The sequence below is a fragment of the Apteryx rowi genome, unplaced genomic scaffold (genome assembly GCF_003343035.1).
Source record: "Apteryx rowi isolate R43461 unplaced genomic scaffold, aptRow1 scaffold_413, whole genome shotgun sequence".
Classification (NCBI taxonomy): domain Eukaryota; kingdom Metazoa; phylum Chordata; class Aves; order Apterygiformes; family Apterygidae; genus Apteryx; species Apteryx rowi.
In genome coordinates, this window is record NW_020450645.1 from 5,432 (window position 1) to 24,330 (window position 18,899).

The 18,899-nt window shown below is 40.3% G+C and overlaps 1 protein-coding gene across 12 annotated transcripts in view; it reads right to left on the bottom strand.

Moving 5' to 3' along the window:
- Positions 1-648: 648 nt before the first annotated feature.
- The window catches only part of ST3GAL6 (ST3 beta-galactoside alpha-2,3-sialyltransferase 6), a 40,302-nt gene continuing 22,051 nt past the window's right edge, over positions 649-18,899 (bottom strand). For all 12 annotated transcript variants that reach the window (XM_026075885.1, XM_026075883.1, XM_026075894.1 and 9 more), the window contains 7 exons: positions 18,192-18,295; positions 16,777-16,840; positions 10,702-10,797; positions 8,979-9,165; positions 7,768-7,905; positions 3,988-4,140; positions 649-2,121 (listed from right to left, as the gene is read on the bottom strand). In XM_026075885.1, the coding sequence (XP_025931670.1) occupies positions 2,041-2,121; positions 3,988-4,140; positions 7,768-7,905; positions 8,979-9,165; positions 10,702-10,797; positions 16,777-16,840; positions 18,192-18,295 (823 nt within the window). In that variant the 3' untranslated portion in view covers positions 649-2,040. The remainder of the gene's footprint in view (positions 2,122-3,987; positions 4,141-7,767; positions 7,906-8,978; positions 9,166-10,701; positions 10,798-16,776; positions 16,841-18,191; positions 18,296-18,899) is intronic.

Here is an 18,899-nt window from a genome sequence, read left to right on the forward strand (position 1 = left end):
TTGATGGAAGATCAGATTCAGGACTGTTGTAAGTAAATAAATCATAATCAAGAGTAATACACATCCCCCACTTGTATAAATCAGTCTGACCAGCCTCAAAGGCACTATGATTTATACTACCAGCAGACCTGCCCAACATGTAAATAGGCTATGTGACAAAGCTCTCTTCATGCATATAATTTGGTTTCACAAAATTAATGCACTCTTTACATTAAAAGTCATACAGAAAAGGTAATGCTAATATTCTGAGAGTCAGCTGATCTGATTTATAGACTCTAGGATGTCTCAAAAGTTTACAGCTCTTTACTGTAGGAAGCCACCGGGAGAAGACCCTGTCCATTGTAATGTCATTTCTTAGTGTGTGTGACTCTGAGGGTTTACTGGCTCATATGTAGTGGGCAGACCTAAACCTCTGGAAGACATTGTCAGGAGTCCCAATGAAGGCACTAAGAAACTGAAAGAGACTGATAGATACAAGTGGTAACAACCCAGATTCCAAAGAGCATTTTTTTTAAAATATGAAGATGGCCTAATCTAGCCTTTTTATTTGGAATATCTACAAGGAACTAACATCTACCAAAAGAAAAGTTAAGAAGCTGAAAACTATTGTCTTTGCTCTTCATTCCGTTCAACCTCCCCTGAGACAGAGAAGAAAATAACCACAAAAAAAAAAAAAAAAAAAAAAAAAGATACATATATACCTTACGAGAGTATTAGAACAGCATGTTACTTGTTCATTGCATCTTTGATAGCTGTCAAGGACATTCCCAGGCTGATTTAAACCTAGATACTCAGTAAGCTTGCCTGAGACAAATCTGTACAGGAAACATAACTGTCCCATTAAATATCTCAGTTAAAATCCCAAGTAAATTCCCACTACTAAGTGATTTAGTTCAGCCACATCCTTTAAACCTAAATGTCAAGACAGAGAAGAGGTGAACAGTAGCCAAACTGTAATTCAGCTGTTGTACATCTTAGATATTCCCTAGCATGCACTACTGCAAAAAATGAGAATGTTCATTGTTCATATTGATGTGTTTCAAAGCTGGAAACGCATTACAGCATCTGAAAAATGAGATCATGCTGGTTTGGAAAAATATATCTTGATTCTTGGGGAGAGAGCAGAAAGATACACTGGATCCTGTCATGGAGGTCTAGGAATCCAACAAATGTGATCTCTCAATTTAAACTCAAGTGTGAACTTCTCAGCTCCAGCTCACATTCCTGTTGTGGTTTGGGGGAAGTGACGGCTCCACAGATGCTATTAAGAGAAATCTTCAGTCTTCATATTCCCTCTCTTCTAAGTCAACTCACCAATTGTAAAATTTTTTGGACACACAACAGGGGGAGTATGTTTTCCCATAGGCTGGTTCAACACGAGCATCGTCAATACCAGCATTGCCACAGGTCAGACCAGGGGGTCTTCACCTCTGGCTGACGCAGACAGCAGTTCAGAGTGGAAGACCAGTTCAGGCTGTGGCTTCTTTGCTGAAAATGGACGCCCTCTCCTCAGCAGCAGGGCCGACTAAAACCCATACGCTCTGCATGTCCCCCTACTCTCCAGCATACAGTAATAGTTTACAGACATTGCTTTTAAAGCTACTTTCATGCTACCAGAAAGAGATTCAAGACTTTACATCCATCTACTAATTAAACATTGGTCTTCTCAGTCTTTGGACAGTGTAATTCTCTTGGAGGACGACATCAGAAAGGAAGATATTCCAAAGGAGTAATCATTTGGAAAAAGTTCTTACTGATAAATAAATGATGCGCATCACATTTTTATACATCCCTGATACTTTTAGCTGAAAGTTTCATGTTTTTTTTCCACTATTAAATAGATTCACAGAATTCAGATAACTGTTTGCCATAGCCCGTTATCCTCAGCCTTAGAAGGAGCTTCTGCCTGGTGAGGTTTCTGTGCTCCTTTTAAACAGTAAACAGTTACACTGCACTTAAAAAATAAAAATATCCTAGAAAAAATAAAATTTGTTGAAATCTTGAAAGTAGTGATTGTTCTTCATATTTTCCATTCAGCTTTCACGTCAAATTGACCACAAAGTTCTTGTCTATAAGATTCTTCAAAAATTTCTGTTCAGCATCAATGTTATGGTATTCATTCTGAAGAAACATAAGGGAATAAAAAGTTAAATTCAAATTATTACCAGAAGCATCACTTTGTTGCTTTCCTTCCAATTACCCTTGTTACTTGGAGGATATAAGGGCAGGAAGGCTCTGAGGAAGGGACTTTTAAGCATGGAATGCAGTACAGTCTCCCAAGCAAAATGGTGACACTATAGCTCAAAACTAGACTGGACTCTGTAATGAAGACGACAGTCCCTCAGGGGCAGGAATGGATGAGACGTGCTCTCACAGAAGGGCCTTGATTAGCAAATCTCCCAACTCCTAATTGTGACAGGAAGCAGCTGCATAACCACATTTACAACACCAGGAGTCAGAAAATGACTAATCCCCAAAGCTCGTTTCAGGTTCTTGAAGAGAACACATCAGACATTTGTAAAACAGATGTGCCTCACCAGTCAGTTTCTATGCAGTAGGTCAAAACCAACCCATCTTCCACGTTCCCTCACATAAGATCCTGGATACAAGAGATCACTGAGGTAAATGGATTTCTCTGTGCTGTCCTCCAAGATGCACTGAGGGCTGCAGGGAGTGCAAAGAACCTGCCTGCCAAAAAGCTCAGGTAAAAGGTTGTGCCTCAAGCGATTTTGCTGAAAATCTTAATACACAGAATTCAACAAATTAAAATGAATGCAATACAAATACTGCCTAAAAAGCTACACTTACATCAAACAATACTTAAAAACACAACAATACTAATGAATTTATTACCTTTTTGGGGGGCGGGCAGGGTAGATTTAGTTTTAAGATTTTATGTCTTATAGGAAGATATAACGGATGTCTAGTCAACCAGGGATCAACCTTACCAAAGTTTTGGATATACTGCAAAAAGGCACCTGCAGAGAGGAACCTGAACATGAATATTTGTTTAGTGCCAGAGGAAAACCACCTCAGAGCAGAGGACATTTAGGATTCATCAGCAAGACATGAGAGGCTCCAATGGATATTGCCCCTATCTCTCCTCTGCAGGAAAGGGAGGGAGAGAGAAAACAGCCCCATAAGGGACCAACACGCTGCACTGCGGGTCTCAGCACATGGAAGAGAAAATTGTGCTCATGCTGAGGTAAAGGGCCCAGATGGAGATGCTGGGAGTACAGAACTGAAGGAAAGAGCAGAGACATGAAAGAAAACAGAGGAAAGACTGTAGCGAAGCAGGAGCCCTTCCCTCAGAGATGGGAGAAGGCCTTCTGCTGCTCCCTCCCCGGGTGAGCTGTGGCTTCCTCCTCCTGGAACCATTTTTTTCTCTCTTTCTACCACAACCCCCCTCAAAGAGCTGCTTTTCTTTTCTCTTTTGCATTTCTGAAGTTCAGCTCTTGTCCTAACTGCAAGTTTGTGGGTCTTCCACTTTTTCCTTTCCCTTCGCTCTTCTTTTTTTTCTTTTTTAAGAAATTTGGCAACTACGAAAAGTTTTGCATGCAGCTGCCAAAGAAAAAGAGAATGCAAATATGAACACTGCTTATTCATGTTCTGACAATGCTAGTAAACATGCCTACATGAACAAGAGCCACATAGCTTAAAATCAATGTTGGTAAAGCAAAATAGAATGTATAAATGGACAAATGTAATGCAGACATTGTAGAATATGGTGTAGCACAATGTTAAAATCAACTCGGTAGCTCCTCCATAGCTGTCACAAATATGATTATCCACATTTTTCAAAAACAAATAAAGAGTAGAAGAAACTTAAGCAATATTAACCCATGAGCAGCAGACCCCAGGAGAAGACTGCAGACCTTTCTAACCTGCAGTCCACATTTTTCCTTCTGATTGCATTGCCTTCCCCACTTATAACCAACAGTTATATTTCCCTAAGCATGCCCCTCAACATAAACAAATGTACATTACCTGCATCATCTGAGACATCGTGTCATTGCCATAATAGTGCAAAGAACTGTTTCTGTCAGTGAAGTCGTACTTGAAGCCCGCCAGGTGAACTTCATGGCATATGTGAAACGCTAGTGTAATGGCAATTAGACCTGTTGTCGGATGCTTGGGTTTCTACAGTCAAAGCAGAAGGAACATGCACACATAGAAAACCGTCAGCTTGGCAGAAACGGCAAACCTAAGAACAAGGACGGGGCACTCACGCAGCCTAGCTCTCCTATGATGCATGGCTTTGTGGCTGGATCCCCTCAGGGCTCGTAGGGAGTAAAATGCTGCCTGTGGCTTTTCCATGACCAGGGCACCTGCAGTGTCGGCCTTCCCTGGGATTCTCTGGTTTTAATAAGAGCTGAGCCCACACTGTAGCCTTTCCGTCAGCTGAGGCATCAGTAAGGTCTCCCCACCTCTCTGCTTAGCAACCTACTTCCATGAAACTGGTCAGACTTCAATACATTGGAGACCATTTCTCCTCTGTCAGATTTGACTGAATTAGCAGATGGGTTCAACAGTTTCTAGGTGATGGAGACAGATGAACAGAATAATGTAACATGTCTCATTTCTTTACGAAACCAGACTGAAAGCCATTAATGCTACTGTTGCATTAACTTGCCTATATTTGAGCTTTTTCAGAGCAGGGAAATTCCAAAAGAATAAACTTCCCCCCCATTACTTCCACTAGAAGAAATGAAACTGTAGATAAAACTACTTATTTCTCCATATAGCAAATTAGTCAGAAGTAAATGAAAAGTAACATAGCAAGAGCAGGTCATAAACAGTTTTTAAACTGCGCAAAACTGAGAGCACCTAAGTGAAAATTAGTATTTCTTATAAGAACAAAGAACAACTGCAACAACTGTAATCATCTGTCCTATCTAGTGATCAAGTACATTGTTGTTTTAAGAGTAGCTGAAATGATCTAAGAAAGTAAATGAGGCAAGGTTTGTACCAAGAGATGATCTGTTTCATTAGACCAACTGATTAAGTTGAGGGGAAAAAATCCTCACAGAAATGGACAAAATTTCCAGACACATACACCCTTCCTCGCTAAAATAATCGTTTTATCAGAGATCAAAGGAGCCGAACATTTCTAGTAGTTGGAGTCAAACCTCAAAATTGGGCACAAAAGTCATGTGCTTTTTTGAATTCTTACTCAAGTGCTCAGTTCACTTGCCTCTGAAAACAAACTGGGCAAAACAGTACTGGACAATTCTGCATAGGCAGCAAGATGTGCTTGATGATACAAAAAACTATTTCTTTGTATTACATGACAAATGAACAACCCCCCAGGAAAGTTATTAATTTCAGCTTTGTACGCTTAATTAAATCACAGAACTGACCTACCACTTTACAGGTGGATTTTTTTTTTACCTTTATACAACCTCCAGAGTACTCCAAAAACACCACCAATGTAAAATGCATATAGTTGCCTGAGGGCTCTGCTGATTAGTAAAATAACTTTCTGCCTCTGGGGACCAAGGTCATAAACTTAGTCACGCACCTGTCACAATGTCCAAACTAGACAGGTCCCCAAAATTACAATAGGAATGTTACATGTCAGGATTAGCACGATCTGGAAATCTCAGGAATATCACAGGTTACAACGAGCTCCATTTAACTTTGGCTTTCATAGAACTTAATGTTCACCTCAAAAGAATATATTAAAAAAGCAAAACTACTTTTAAAAGAAATTGTCATGCTTTAAGCATGCTGCTTTGTCCACAAAAACTCGAGGGAAACCAGCATTTAACATAATGAAGGAAGAAGCCTCTATCAAGCAAAATGATCTTCTGTGGGTTCTGCAGAGCAAAACTTGTCAGTGAAATGCTCAGAATCGGACACAGCCTAACAATAACTAGAAAACCCAGACCTATAAGGAAGTTTATTCTGCCAGGCATATGGCGTGGGAATTGGCAGAGCTTTGGAATGGTTCTGCAACACATTTTGGCTCTGCTGATTCTGAGGCAGCACATCTGATTTTACAATTGTTCTTCCCAGATCTCTTCACACCACCACAGTTGCTAATAAAGCAATAAAAACGCTTGCTGGACTGCGCATGAAGGCACACAGACAGAACATAATGCTGGCTTAATGGAGAAGGCCAAGAGAGCAGGGAAAGCACTAGCAGTGTTCAGCCTCTCTTCCAGGCAGAGGGGACTGCAGCCCAGACCAAGGGAGGCAGGACCAGCCCTCACCAGGAAGGCACCATGCAACAGACGGCTCCAGAGCAGATCCTGCAAAAGGCCACCCTGCCAACCGGCTGTGCCCCAGCGACTGCAGATGTGCAGGCTCTTAGCCATGGCCCACCGTCTGTGAGACGGGGAGAAAAACGAGAACAAGTACGCCTGAGCTTCACCAGCTGCTACCTGTGACGTGGGGCTGCAGAGCCCCTAGCATGGGGCGAATGGGACACAGTGGGCACGGAAAGGTGCTCCAAGCACTGCGATACTCTGCTCCAGCTCTGGGCAGGGGCACTCGGTGAGGAGAGGAGCGGAGAGTACACATTTTATCCAAAGTGCCTGAGCAGCCTGTGCCTCTGCATTACCACCAGGACATCACACATTTCTGTTTGGCTCACTCACAGCACTGATTTTACTTTACTCCCACTGAGGAAGGAACACCAGGAAAAAAAAAAAAAAGACAGAAGGGACTTCGGAAGTCATGAAAGCCTTGGGCATTCGGCAGCCCTTCAGCAGATCATTAGGCTCCCAACTACTCTGCTGTTTTTTCCCACCCTCACTTGAAGAGCTGAAACGCCACAGAGCCTTTGCAAGCATGCAGCTGAACTTGGAATTCCAGTTTGAGAGTCAATAAGGGAGACAAATCCACTAGTAGACTCAAAAAGAAGAAAAAAAATAAACTAAAAAACAAGAAAAAAAATCCACACGCCAAGAAACACCCCGAAAACAAAAAACGACTCCCACAAATATTAGAAAGATTAAGCCAGAAGAAAGGTTGTGGTAGACACTCCACAGCGACAGCTTGTCAGAAGTTTCCATGCCTGTCAGTTGCTTGATCCTGATGAACAGAACAGGGAACAGAACTATATCTCTACAAGCATTTATACTAAATGGCACAGGTCAGGCCTGGACTGCACAGAGGAGGTCTCCACCTTGAAGCCTTACCTTTCATCAAAAACATTCTTTAGTCAGAAACTAACAGCGGAAATGTATTTTTCTGTCCAAATAGTTGGTTAGTGCATTATAATGCTTGGCATCAAATCAGCAAGCACAAGAATGATGTTAGACACGTCATTATGGCAAGGCTGGAATATCCTGTATGCTCCCTATTCTCTACCCCCACGGCAGAATGAAAATGCAGCAGTGTTAGAATTCCTGGCTTTCAGGGTTTTTCTTTGTTGGTTTCTGCTGTTGTTTTTTAAGCTATATTTAATAATTCAAGACTTCTTAATATTTATATAGAGGCTCTTCAGATCTGCTGTGCTCCAAAGCTTGTCCACTTTTTCAAATTTTGTAAAAGGGATTATCTCAGCCTACAAATGCTGTTTCATTTAATATTGATCATAGAACCCATAAGGAGAGATTTTGGCATACAAGGCTATACCCCCCCTTTATTTCTGGACTACATTTTCCCCACCTTTCCGAGCATCACCTCAACCCAAACTCACACAGCAAGAACCTAAAAGATGTTCTAACACAGTCCATTATAATGAAGAGATAATGACTTCTGACTACACATTTGGTTGCGCATAACTAAAAGGTTAACAACAGAAGAAAAAAAGCCTACCTCCTTTTTGGGAAACCTTGTTGGGAAATGAAGCCATTCATATGCTGTTTTTCTGGTGATGCTGGGATCAAGTATCCTGATTTGACTAGATTTGTATATCATGTTCAAAGCTGGTTTCTTCCAAAAGCCTTTAGCACTCTGCAATGGTCAAGGAAATACACATTTTTAAATTTTATAAATTGTTGGTTTTGCTTTTGTAATTTCTCTAGATTTAACCAAAGTGAAATTCGGGGGCAGGAGGTTGAAGAAGAAAAGGAAGGTTGAACCTCCTGAAGCTCAATAAATGCATATGTCAAATTGTGTTCCTGCAGTAGAATAACACCACACAACTGTACAGGCTGGAAAACAGGTGGCCTTGATGAACAACACACACCAGTGGTGTGCCCTCAAGGCAAAGAAGACTAATTGCATAGTTGGCCACATTAATAAGAGCATAGCAAGCAGGTAGAGAGATGGGATCATTCCTATGTACTCTGTACTGTGTCCAGCTGTAGTCTCACGATTACTGTTTTGGGCTCCCCAGTACAAGAGAGACAGTCAAACTGGGGCCAGTTCAGTAGAGGGCCACGAAAACGCCTTGGGGGCTGGAGCATGCGGCATGCACGATGGGTCTGAGGAGGCTGCGTTTGTTCAACCTACCTTCAACTAACTAGAAGGGGGCGGGGAGGGTACAGAAAAGACTGAGTCAGGCTCTTTTTGGAGGTGCACAGTGAGAAGATGAGGAGAAAATCTACCCCGTGAGGGTGATGCAGCAGTGAAACAGGTGCCCAGAGAGGCTGTGGAAATATCCCTGGTGATACTCAAAACTTGCCCGGATGAGGCCCTGAGCAACCTGGTCTGGCTTTGAAGTTGGTTCTACTTTGAGCAGGAAGTTGGGCTAAAGACCTCCAGACAAAAATCCTTTCCAACATTATTCTATGATTCCACTGAGTGGAAGGGCTAGAGCACATGCACCAGAATATGAAACAGTGCTAGGAAGAGAATAAAAAAAATATTTCCAAGAAGAAAACTGCTTTGGGGTGAAGAACTGATCAACTGTGTGGTGAGAAAGAATACAGAAGCATGTGATGGGAAAGGGAAACAGAACAGACTGACTGGGAGATCTGCTGCTCCTCCCAACTGGGATAACTAAGGTTAAATGCTGAACAGATATATTACATGTGAGAGATGTGTGGCAAGCCAAGCCAAAGTGCATAAATAATTAAACTCACTATTTTCTGACCACTTAATATCTCCCAAAGCCACTTTAAATCACGCGGTTTGAAGACGATGAGAACAGCAGTTGTATTAGGGTCATAGTGGACTGGATCCGAGAAAATGGATTCTGGATAAGAAAGGCGGAAAGTTGTCCTCCTCCCAACATCCTCTTCGTACCCTATAACAGGGCCATTATTCATTCTGCAGAGGACAGACAGACACAATGACTATCCCACACATCCATTCTTACTGTGCAGTGGTCTGTAGGGCAGACAGCACATCCAGGTACACAAGGGTTTAGTGGCACAGCGTTTATCACGTTACACGGTAGAGGAGCAATTACGAGATGCTTCCTGCACTCGCCCTCTAGCGCAGAGGCATCAAGCATGTATGGGAATTTGGCCAAGATAGTTCCGAATACAATTACGTGATTGCTGATCATGTATCACTCAAGCAGAAGGCCTTATGATTTTGGCTCCAATGCAGAAAACAGAGAAGACCGAAGAGCATCTGGCTTGGAGAATTACTGATTGTTCTATTCACGCTTCTAGATGATCCAAATCATTCAAGAGGCAATTCAAGAATGTTTTAATATTCTTCACTGTATACTGCATATGGGGACAGAGATTATGACTGTCTACCTGATACTGATACAACTGTGTGTGTGCATGTGTGTACACACATGCGTGTGTATGTATATATACATGTATATATATAAAAAAGCAAATGTGTACTATATTTATGAAACAGTTTTGAATTTATAGCTAATTGTATTTAAATGCATGACACTAATCTATGCAAGGATTTCCATTTCATGAAGAGTAAATAGATCTACAAGGAGCTTTTGAATTCAAAGATTATATCCAAATATGTACAAGACTCTAAAAATAATTCAAAGAGCTTGTTTGCATCATTTCACTATGGTGAAAGGAAGTGTATCTTTTTTTTTTTTTTTTTGGGTAAAGCATAAAGCTGTCATGCAAGTAAAATTTCCTAAAGAGGAAGATTTTATCTGGATCACTTTCTGTAGTTTTACGTTTATAAGAGGAGCTACAACTAAACAATTCCACATGTTCCATTTTAGGTTTTCAGCATGTTTTTAAAAGCATGTCAAATTCCAGGTTTTGTATAAGGCTTTTTATGCTACTGTTTGAATACTGAAACGGTATTACAAAGGAGCATTACAACTGATGGCAAAGTAACAAAAATGAGGTTGACGCAATCTTGAAATGGTAAACTGAAGTGGCAGCTGAGGAGTTCTAATGAAAGGAGAGTTTGGGGTGTCAGGTATGCTGCCTGACAGGATACCTACTGGCAGGAGGGCTCTTTAATCACTTGCCATCTCACTTTATGCAGAAGAGGAAGTGGTCGTATCTTTTTTCCTTATTACGCAGGAAACTTGTCTGGGATGCTGCTTCACATCAAGGGGCAAACAGAGGGCTCGAGGCTATCACATGCTCAGACTCATCTCTGATAACAGCACCTTGCAGGTGCGTATCTGTAGGCTAGGCAGGCTGCACACTCAGGGTTCTTTTCTCCCCCATATCAATCAGTCTGTGTAACACTGATTTAAAAAAAATTTTTTTTTTAAATGAACGCATGATAGATTAAGTAATTTATAAAACACGAATTTTCATCCATTTTCATTTATATAATAACTGAACTCCAAAGCTACCATCTGAAAACAAATGTTTGTGATTTTCTGCATGCACAGAAAATGAAAAGGAGAAATATTACCTTATTATCACGTCGTATGAGTCAATTTTCTCTCCTAATGTCTTATTTCGAAGTACTCCTCCATTACCAACCACAACACACCTTCGACAGGCAACACTGTGGAACAAGCAGAACTTTAATACCCAGCATTTCACTTATATCATTAATACCAATGTTGAAACATCTGCCTTATGGGCATTTAAAAGATACGACAGGACTATAAAAACATGTTTAAACATGTCACTATGACGGAAGTGCACATTATCGTGAAATAACCAGAGGGATATGCTTGATAAACAGCTGCATTCTCATATGGCTAGATACAAATTAGACAGCATTACTAAGCATCTAGAACACTTACAGGAAGCTATAAAATACATCTTATAATACATCCAATCAAAATAATTAATCCTTTTGAATTCAGAATATATTCACAGTTAAAATGCACATGGAAAAAATGTACTCTATAAATGCAAATGCTAAACCTATTCAATGAAATTCTAATGGTAAAGTTCTCCAGTGAGCTGTCCCAGGGCTTCTAGTTGTCTCTTCTGCTCTATACTGCTTTATCTGAAAGCTAGTAAAATCTGTGCTTTGCTTTTACAAAGAGAGCAAACAGGCTTGCTGCCATGTTTACTCCTGAAATCTTGCCTCTTTAGGGAAGTTTTGCATCCAATATGTAAGACTGCAAAGTCCTCCTTTATAGCACAAGTATTTTGGTTGTAAAATGCTTATTTTAAATTTAGAGCAAAAGCTGTTCACCAGCTTGGTTGCAGTGGGAACGCTGGCAAAGGAAAAATGTTGGTATTCTGTTCAGGCACATTCACACCTTATTGAGGATAAATCCTCTCCCAACATCCCACTCACAGGGTTCTTCAAACAAGGAAAAGGCTCCATGCCACTTCTTATTATAAGGGACCAAGAGCCCAAGCAATAAAGAACACTAGAAGCTATATTAAAGGTCCAGTACTTCCTCCTCAGTCCAAGTTGCTTCAGCCGAGGAAAGTATTACTTGACATGAATGAAAACAGCCTGCTCCAGCCCAGACTTACCGACAGCTCAACATACAAAGCAGTCCCCTCTCTTTCCAGCAGAATTATTAATGTAGTCATGCCCTACTGCATGTGGGCTAGGGAAAAGGGCCTATGCCCAAAGCCAATGCTGACAAACTAAAACTTATAGAAAAGGTGAAATGGGAACAAGTGCCTTACTCCTACTCTTCTAATAACCACCAATGATTTCAAAAGAAGAGCTGGGATGTCAGCTTCTCACCTGCTGCTCTAGGGCCACATCTGCAGAAGGAGTTGTCCGCATTTCATAAAGAATTTTTGATCAGCCTGTTAAGCAGCTCTAAATCAATATGCACCTGTCCTACAAAATCCAGCACCACTAAATACAATTCTCGGGATGGACCGACACGCAAAAAGCTAGCATATCTTTCTCTAGTGTTTCTCAAACAACTTATTAAAAGCCAAATGTTCATAAAAAGAATTTGACCTAATGCCAAAATTCCATGCGATTTGGTGTCTCAGAAATCAGAGTGCTAAAAACCTGTTGATCCCTCTTGTCCCCAGTACGCCCACAAAATCCTTTTCTCTCTACTCCAGGATTGCTCCAGCCCATTCATTTTCCAATTAGTTTTTCAGTCTAGTTTTAAGATCTCCTGAGCAAGTACACAGATGAACATATACCTCCTGGAATATTTATGGTGGGAGGAAGGGAACAGAAATATCCCTTTTTCTCAGTTATGCTTCATTACTCACAGCTATACCATAGAGTTCAAAGCAAAATCCTGGCCTATGAAGAAGCAACAGCAAAGAGAAACTGGGGGGGGGAAGAAAAAAAGAAAAGTAAATCTGGACAAAAAGGGTAATCAGTAAGTGATGAAGGCAGAATGAGGGAGACACATGAAAAACAACACTAGCGTACAGTTCTATCATTTTTTCTGTCATTTTCAGTGGTTTATAGAAGCATGCTGTAAGTTTCAATAGTCTTAAACCTCTTAATTCACAAAAGCCACACAGCTGCAACTGAATTACCATGAGATATAAACAGTAACTGCTACTGGCAGCCTAACTCACCGTGGTACCTCCTGGCTCAAGCAGCCCTCCTCAACACGCTGCAGAGAACCTGGCCTGGCAGTCTGACACATCAAGTAGGAAGTCATCTTCTGGCCTCAATAAGCAGCAAGCAAAATTGCTCCTAATTTTGCTGAACATTTTGTTTTATATCTCTAACCACTTGGTGTGAAATTATAGAAATGGTGCTGACTCCTTTACAGTTGATTTATATTATTCTGACTGTAATAAGCAGCCAAAAAGTTACTTTGAGGAGGCACTGCTGGAAGTGTCCTTTGCAGCAAAGTTTTAAGGGATTCCTTATACTGTGTACCTTCCAACTTTTGGCAGAAGCTATATTTAGGAAGCTTCTTCACTACATCAATCCCTAGCTATTGCAATGATGCCTTCAACTCTGGTGTAAAACTGAACAGCTCTTCATTTTCTCCTCTTTGTACTGCACACCTGGAACGTAATGGGACACACTCAAGGCACGGGTGGGTAAAAGAAAATGTGACATTAGAGCTGGGCAACCAAGGTTAATGCAGCTCCAGAAGCTGGGTAGCTGCTATCAAATCCAATGCCTCTTCCCCCTTACTGACTGATATAGTCTGAATCTTGTTCACGACTTTTTAAAAAGTTGACTAATGCTGCTTGGAGGGAAATACAGTGAAATGTGAAGTCTGACAAAGCTTTCAAACTCCAGTCCCCTTAAAAACAAGCCTACTCAAAAAAATGTTATCAGCTGCCTTCAAATAACCAATAAAGCATTTAAGATTGGTATGTGAACTTTTGAAGTAATATCAAAGTCGACAAGCAGATCAAATATACTTGATGTTGAACATAGTCAAACAAATTAGAAAGACCACCTTTTAATCTCTGTCAAGCTCAGGAAGTCAAATAATGCCAACTCAAACAGGAAATTTCACATTAATGTGCTATTTCTGAATTATTCTCCCCCCCCCCCCCAGGTTTCAGCTGTCTCTAGTTACGATAGTAAGCCTATGTCTGCAATAGCATAGGTCCCACTGATGATGTTAAGCAGCAAGTGAAATTGTTTACGCTAGAGAATGGATAACATTTACACCTGTGGGCTAAGTGTAACCACACCAAAAACCAGAACATAATCTCAAGGAAACCTAGGTATGAAATGCAGATAAAGGATATGTAGCAAGACCAGACTGCATTTAAAGATACTTAAGTTAAACTGACACGTACTTATGGTAGATCACAGAAATCAGACATACTGGTTTTCAGCAGACTGTTACTCCCAGAGTATTTCGCCAACCCCACTTCTCCAAGTTTCCTTTTTCACAATGTTTTCATATTTAAAAAACAAACAACCCTCACCCCTTCTCTGGATCAACAAATTGGTAGGAAGAGAAATAAATTCAGAGGCTTTAAATGACACCAAGTGTGCCCTAAGTGAAATAGAAGAGACAGAAGGTCCAGCTTACAACCACCAGCACAATACTGAAGAAGGGAAAAAAGATTAAAACTTTAGCTATAACAAGGGAAGAAGCATGCATAGGAATGACAAGATCACTCTGCTGTTATCATACAGTTTAAATCAGGACCTGTATATACCCTGAATATATCTCAAAGCCTGAACATAATCCCTTAGTCACTCGCTCAAACCATTGCCCTAGGTCACACTGTGTGAAAGAGCCTCTTAATTAAAGGGCAAACATTATTCTGCTTATTTTGTTTATGATGAAATACTGAAAGAAACATTTTCCCACTCATATAAAAGAGAAATATTGTTAAATGGAAATAGCCTTTAAAGGTCAAAAAGCTTACATCTTCCACATTCCACTGAAATACTGTTTCTCAGGGGGGTGGGGGGGGAGAGATCTGGACTTCAACTCTTTCAACACCCCCCATCCTCCAGTAGTCTGCTGAGGAATGCAAATTATTTCCTTTGAGGTTATTTGGTAAAAGAAGGATGCAGAGGTCACATTTTATTGACTCACTACTGTGTAAATGCATTTGAGAGAATTTACTGCTGATAAGCTTGGAGTCCTAAGAGCACCTGTTGAGTTCCTACGAAGAAATAGGCGCACTGGGCGTTCAGTGGGTATTCTGTGGATACACCCCTAGCTTGGAAAAGCCCTCTCCTAGAAGCAGTTCCACGGAAGTCAGTGACATGATTCAATTCAGAAAGGTTTTGCAAAGCTGGACTTTCACACAGTAAGAATTCCACCTTACTTTGGAAACCTGCACTATTTGGAAAAAGTATCCTTTGTAGTTCACTGTGTACAGTTTTATGGAAGTTGCATACAAATACAGCTCATGCACATAGATTTGACATTAATATAGCCTAACATTCACAAAAATACTTTAAATCAGTTCCCCCCCCCATAAAAGTTTACAGGGAAATTCAATTTATATTTCTATTCTGCCAACAAGATTAGGTTGCAGCAATACAGAACTGCCTAATAACAGAGCAACAGAATTACAAGAGAATTTCCTGGGATTATTTCCCCAAGTGCTTCGTATTGTTAAACCACTGTATCTCAGTTATATGGATATATAAAAGCTCTTCCTTACTACAGTGATTCATGCCCTATCAGTGCTGTACAAGTATATTGATGGATTAAGAAAGAAAATATTATATGAAGTCATTGTACATTTGATTTATTTAAAATACTGCCTATTAAGTAGTAAGAGTTCTCATTTTGCTTTTGTACTACTAAGGAATATCACTTTTATTAAAATGAAACATAACTCTCAGAACCACTAAACATATCTGCGTCTTGAATGGAGAACCTGCATTTAAAGGATAAGTAACAATCACCTTACTTTTGATCTATAGGAAGGACACTTATTTAAAGATTTTTATGCTGTATTACAAGGTTCTTCCCTTTACAACCAAAACGATTATAGCACTGAACTTGTGATGTCAGTGAATTTCTAGCACATTTGGCATTCTCTTTCTTCAAACTCCAGACTAGCCTAGTCTCTGTAGACCACCTTTGTATAAATTTCCTGATTTTCACACTCCTGACAGAGAGTAGTTTTTTTGTTGTTTTTTTGTTTTGTTTTGTTTTAACTTCATAAAAGTAAATGTGAACATCCTAAAACTAGATACTAAACACAGGGAAAGGAAGGTGTAGAGGAGGTGAAGAAAACAGTAAAGAAAAAATACCCACTTGGGTTGGACAGGAAAGTTACATTAAAAACAAGATAAGGCTTAGGTTTGAACACAAATTATTTTGTTTGTATTCCAACTAAGTTTAATTAAAATATGAACCTTGCATTTGACTTGAAGCAATAATGTTCTGTTTGATCTTCTTGATTAAAACAGTCAAGTACAGCCAGCCTCATCATTATTTGCATCCAGCTCTTAGGTATTCTGCATATTACCATGATATATGGTAGGTTCTCAGCCCATGTGCTTGACTGCAAATCTAAGAAGTCATTTGCATCACTTGGTAAACACACCATTTTAGTATATTTGCCCACTTTACTGCCCTACCTACAAAGATAAATATATCAAAAGCCTGAAAGAAGTGGCTTCTATCCAAGAGATTTAAACAGGACAATGAAATACAGGGAAAGTGAGTTGTCTAGGGCATGCTCCATTCTGCACAGATACAGCCGCAAACTCGTGACTGCTCGCCTCGAGTGTTTTCTGAAGAGACAGTTAAAGTAAGCTAGTTTACACCAATAATGACTTTGAAAGAGGAGATCATAGGCACTTTCAGGGGTGGTTTCATTTTCCTTGAGTATAAAATGACATTAAAGGAAGATGGCACTGTGTTTAGTCAGCAAACTCCTAGGGCACTTAGAAAAAAAAAATCCATAAGTTTAAGTTACCTCACAGAAAGATTATTCTTGAATGTTGGTGCTACATATGTTTAAAACCAAACTAATTTAAACCTTGGAATCAGTTGCACATTGCTTTGACACCATAGGTCAAATTCTCATCTCAGCTAACTTGTATAACTCCAGGATAACATCACTGATGTTGTTTTTCAGGTAAATACTGAGCACTAAAATGTAGGAACAAAAAGCAGTAGCAAACAAACCATCTCACCTGTCGTCTTCAGTGGACAGGCCACAATTTTGCAGTCTTGAAAGGGCTAAACGAAAGAATTGCTCTAGAAAACAAACAGGAGAGAGAAGATTTTAATGAAAATACTCAGTGGTTCCCAGTTTAAAAATAAGCATGCCATCCTGACTACAGTATTTTTAGTCACAATTGTTTTTACACACTGTGCTTAAAGAACTCAAGAACACTTGTAATTTAGGGCCATACACGAATCAACGATGCCAAAGAAATTCAGGTTTCTCATAGCTCCTCTCCAGGAGGCCTTTCCTGCCCTCATACTCCCTTGTTGGAAAACAGAATGGGATTTGTACCTAAAAACTCCCAAATACAGGTAAATAAATATTAGAGGAGTTTCCAAGACTCACACCCTAATTGGCTTTGGTTTTGCCTTCTACCCACCTTCAGCTGGAAGAGAAGCAGCCTTGACCCAAGAGGAGGGGCTGCACAGCCAGGGCACAGCAACCACGTTACCCATCTGGAGAGAACTCACCCAGCCAGTCTGTGCTAACCGCAAAGCGGGACAGAGGCATCTTCCCAGCCCTCCCTCAGTGAACTTGTGCCCATTTGACACTTCTATAGCTCTCATTGCAACAGGACCTGAATGACTCATTCTCAAATGTGTTTTTCCTGCTTGCAACCCCAGAGGTGCAGGACAACGCACCATCCTCGTTACAAAGACAGAAGGCAAAGCAAGAGGCTAAAGCCCAGATTCGTAAGGGCAATAAAATGGTGCACTGCTCAGTGTTAAAAACTGAAGTCACTTGGACTTTACAACCTTTTTCAAGAGGGCGACTAAGGCTTTTAGTGTCTCTGGCCCAGGCTAAACTGTGCCTGACCAAGGCAGGCAGCAGGCATTACTAGGCAAACACTTTGCCTTGGCGTAGCCAAGGAATGGTGGGACTACCCTCTGCAGCCACGGTAACACCTCCTCTGACTACAGGGGCTAGCCTGGTAAAGGGGAAATGTTGCCCACGAAATTGCCTCAACCTGGGGACACTTGCCACAGTCCTCAGGAGGACTCTGGACCCTGATCAGCTTAGCTGTGTTGAGCAAATCCCACAGCACTGACACAGCTAATGCTCCACTGAACAGAGCACTGGCTAAATATCTTCAACACTCCAGCCTATATACAAATGAATGCAAGCTGAAATTAAAGTCCGCTCCCCAAAACTCCTGCCTTTTTGGAGCTTCTCTGCTCAGAGGGGCAATCCCCAAGTAGTGTTTTGTTTGTTAAAGACAAGATCCAGATCAGAGGGACTAAATAAAACTATTAAGTCACTGCTAGGTGCCCCTAAAGAATTGGCATCAGTGAATAGACAACACCAGGTCTAGGGATTCAGATGGCCTAAATGTAATTTATTTATTTAGGCTTGAAAAATAGGTACATACAGAACACAAACCTGCTCTCTTTATTCCATAAGGTAGTTCAAACTTATCACTTCCACGGAACTCTGCCACTTTGATAAAATCATTAGCACACAGGAACGGGTATATTTTGTCAACGCTAATAAAGGGAAAAAAGCAAGAAGTTTCAAAAATCCACATGACATATCTGAATAAACCATATAATTCATGCAATCACTTAGTTTTCTTCTTTTGAAAAACAACAAATGATAACATTTGGTTATTTTAAGTAGGATAAAACTCATGAACACAGGGAAAGCAAGTAAGTCACAGAAAAGGGAAAGATTTTATAATGTAAAATTCAGATAGCGAGTGAAAGATGAGAGGACTAATTCTCTGGCAGTGTAAGTTATACAGATTCATTAAAGTCACACATACTGAAGAAGTTTACACCATGAGATAGAATATTTGAAAGAAGCTGTGATCCAGTAACACAACCAATAACTTCTGGTATGAAAAATAAATAGTCATGGTGAGAAAAAAAATAGGGGCAGCAAAGAAAATTAAAAATTATTATATATGGTAATAACATAAATAAGAAATGGATTTGAAACAAAGTGTTTTAATTTGAAAATATCATCTCCTGAGCACTTCAGCATGTTTGAGAAGTGCTCCCATTCCAAACAAGTGGCACTTTACAGCTGTGTTAACATTAGTAAGTAGGTTGGGCGACAGGAGCAGATCCATATAGCAACACAATGTGA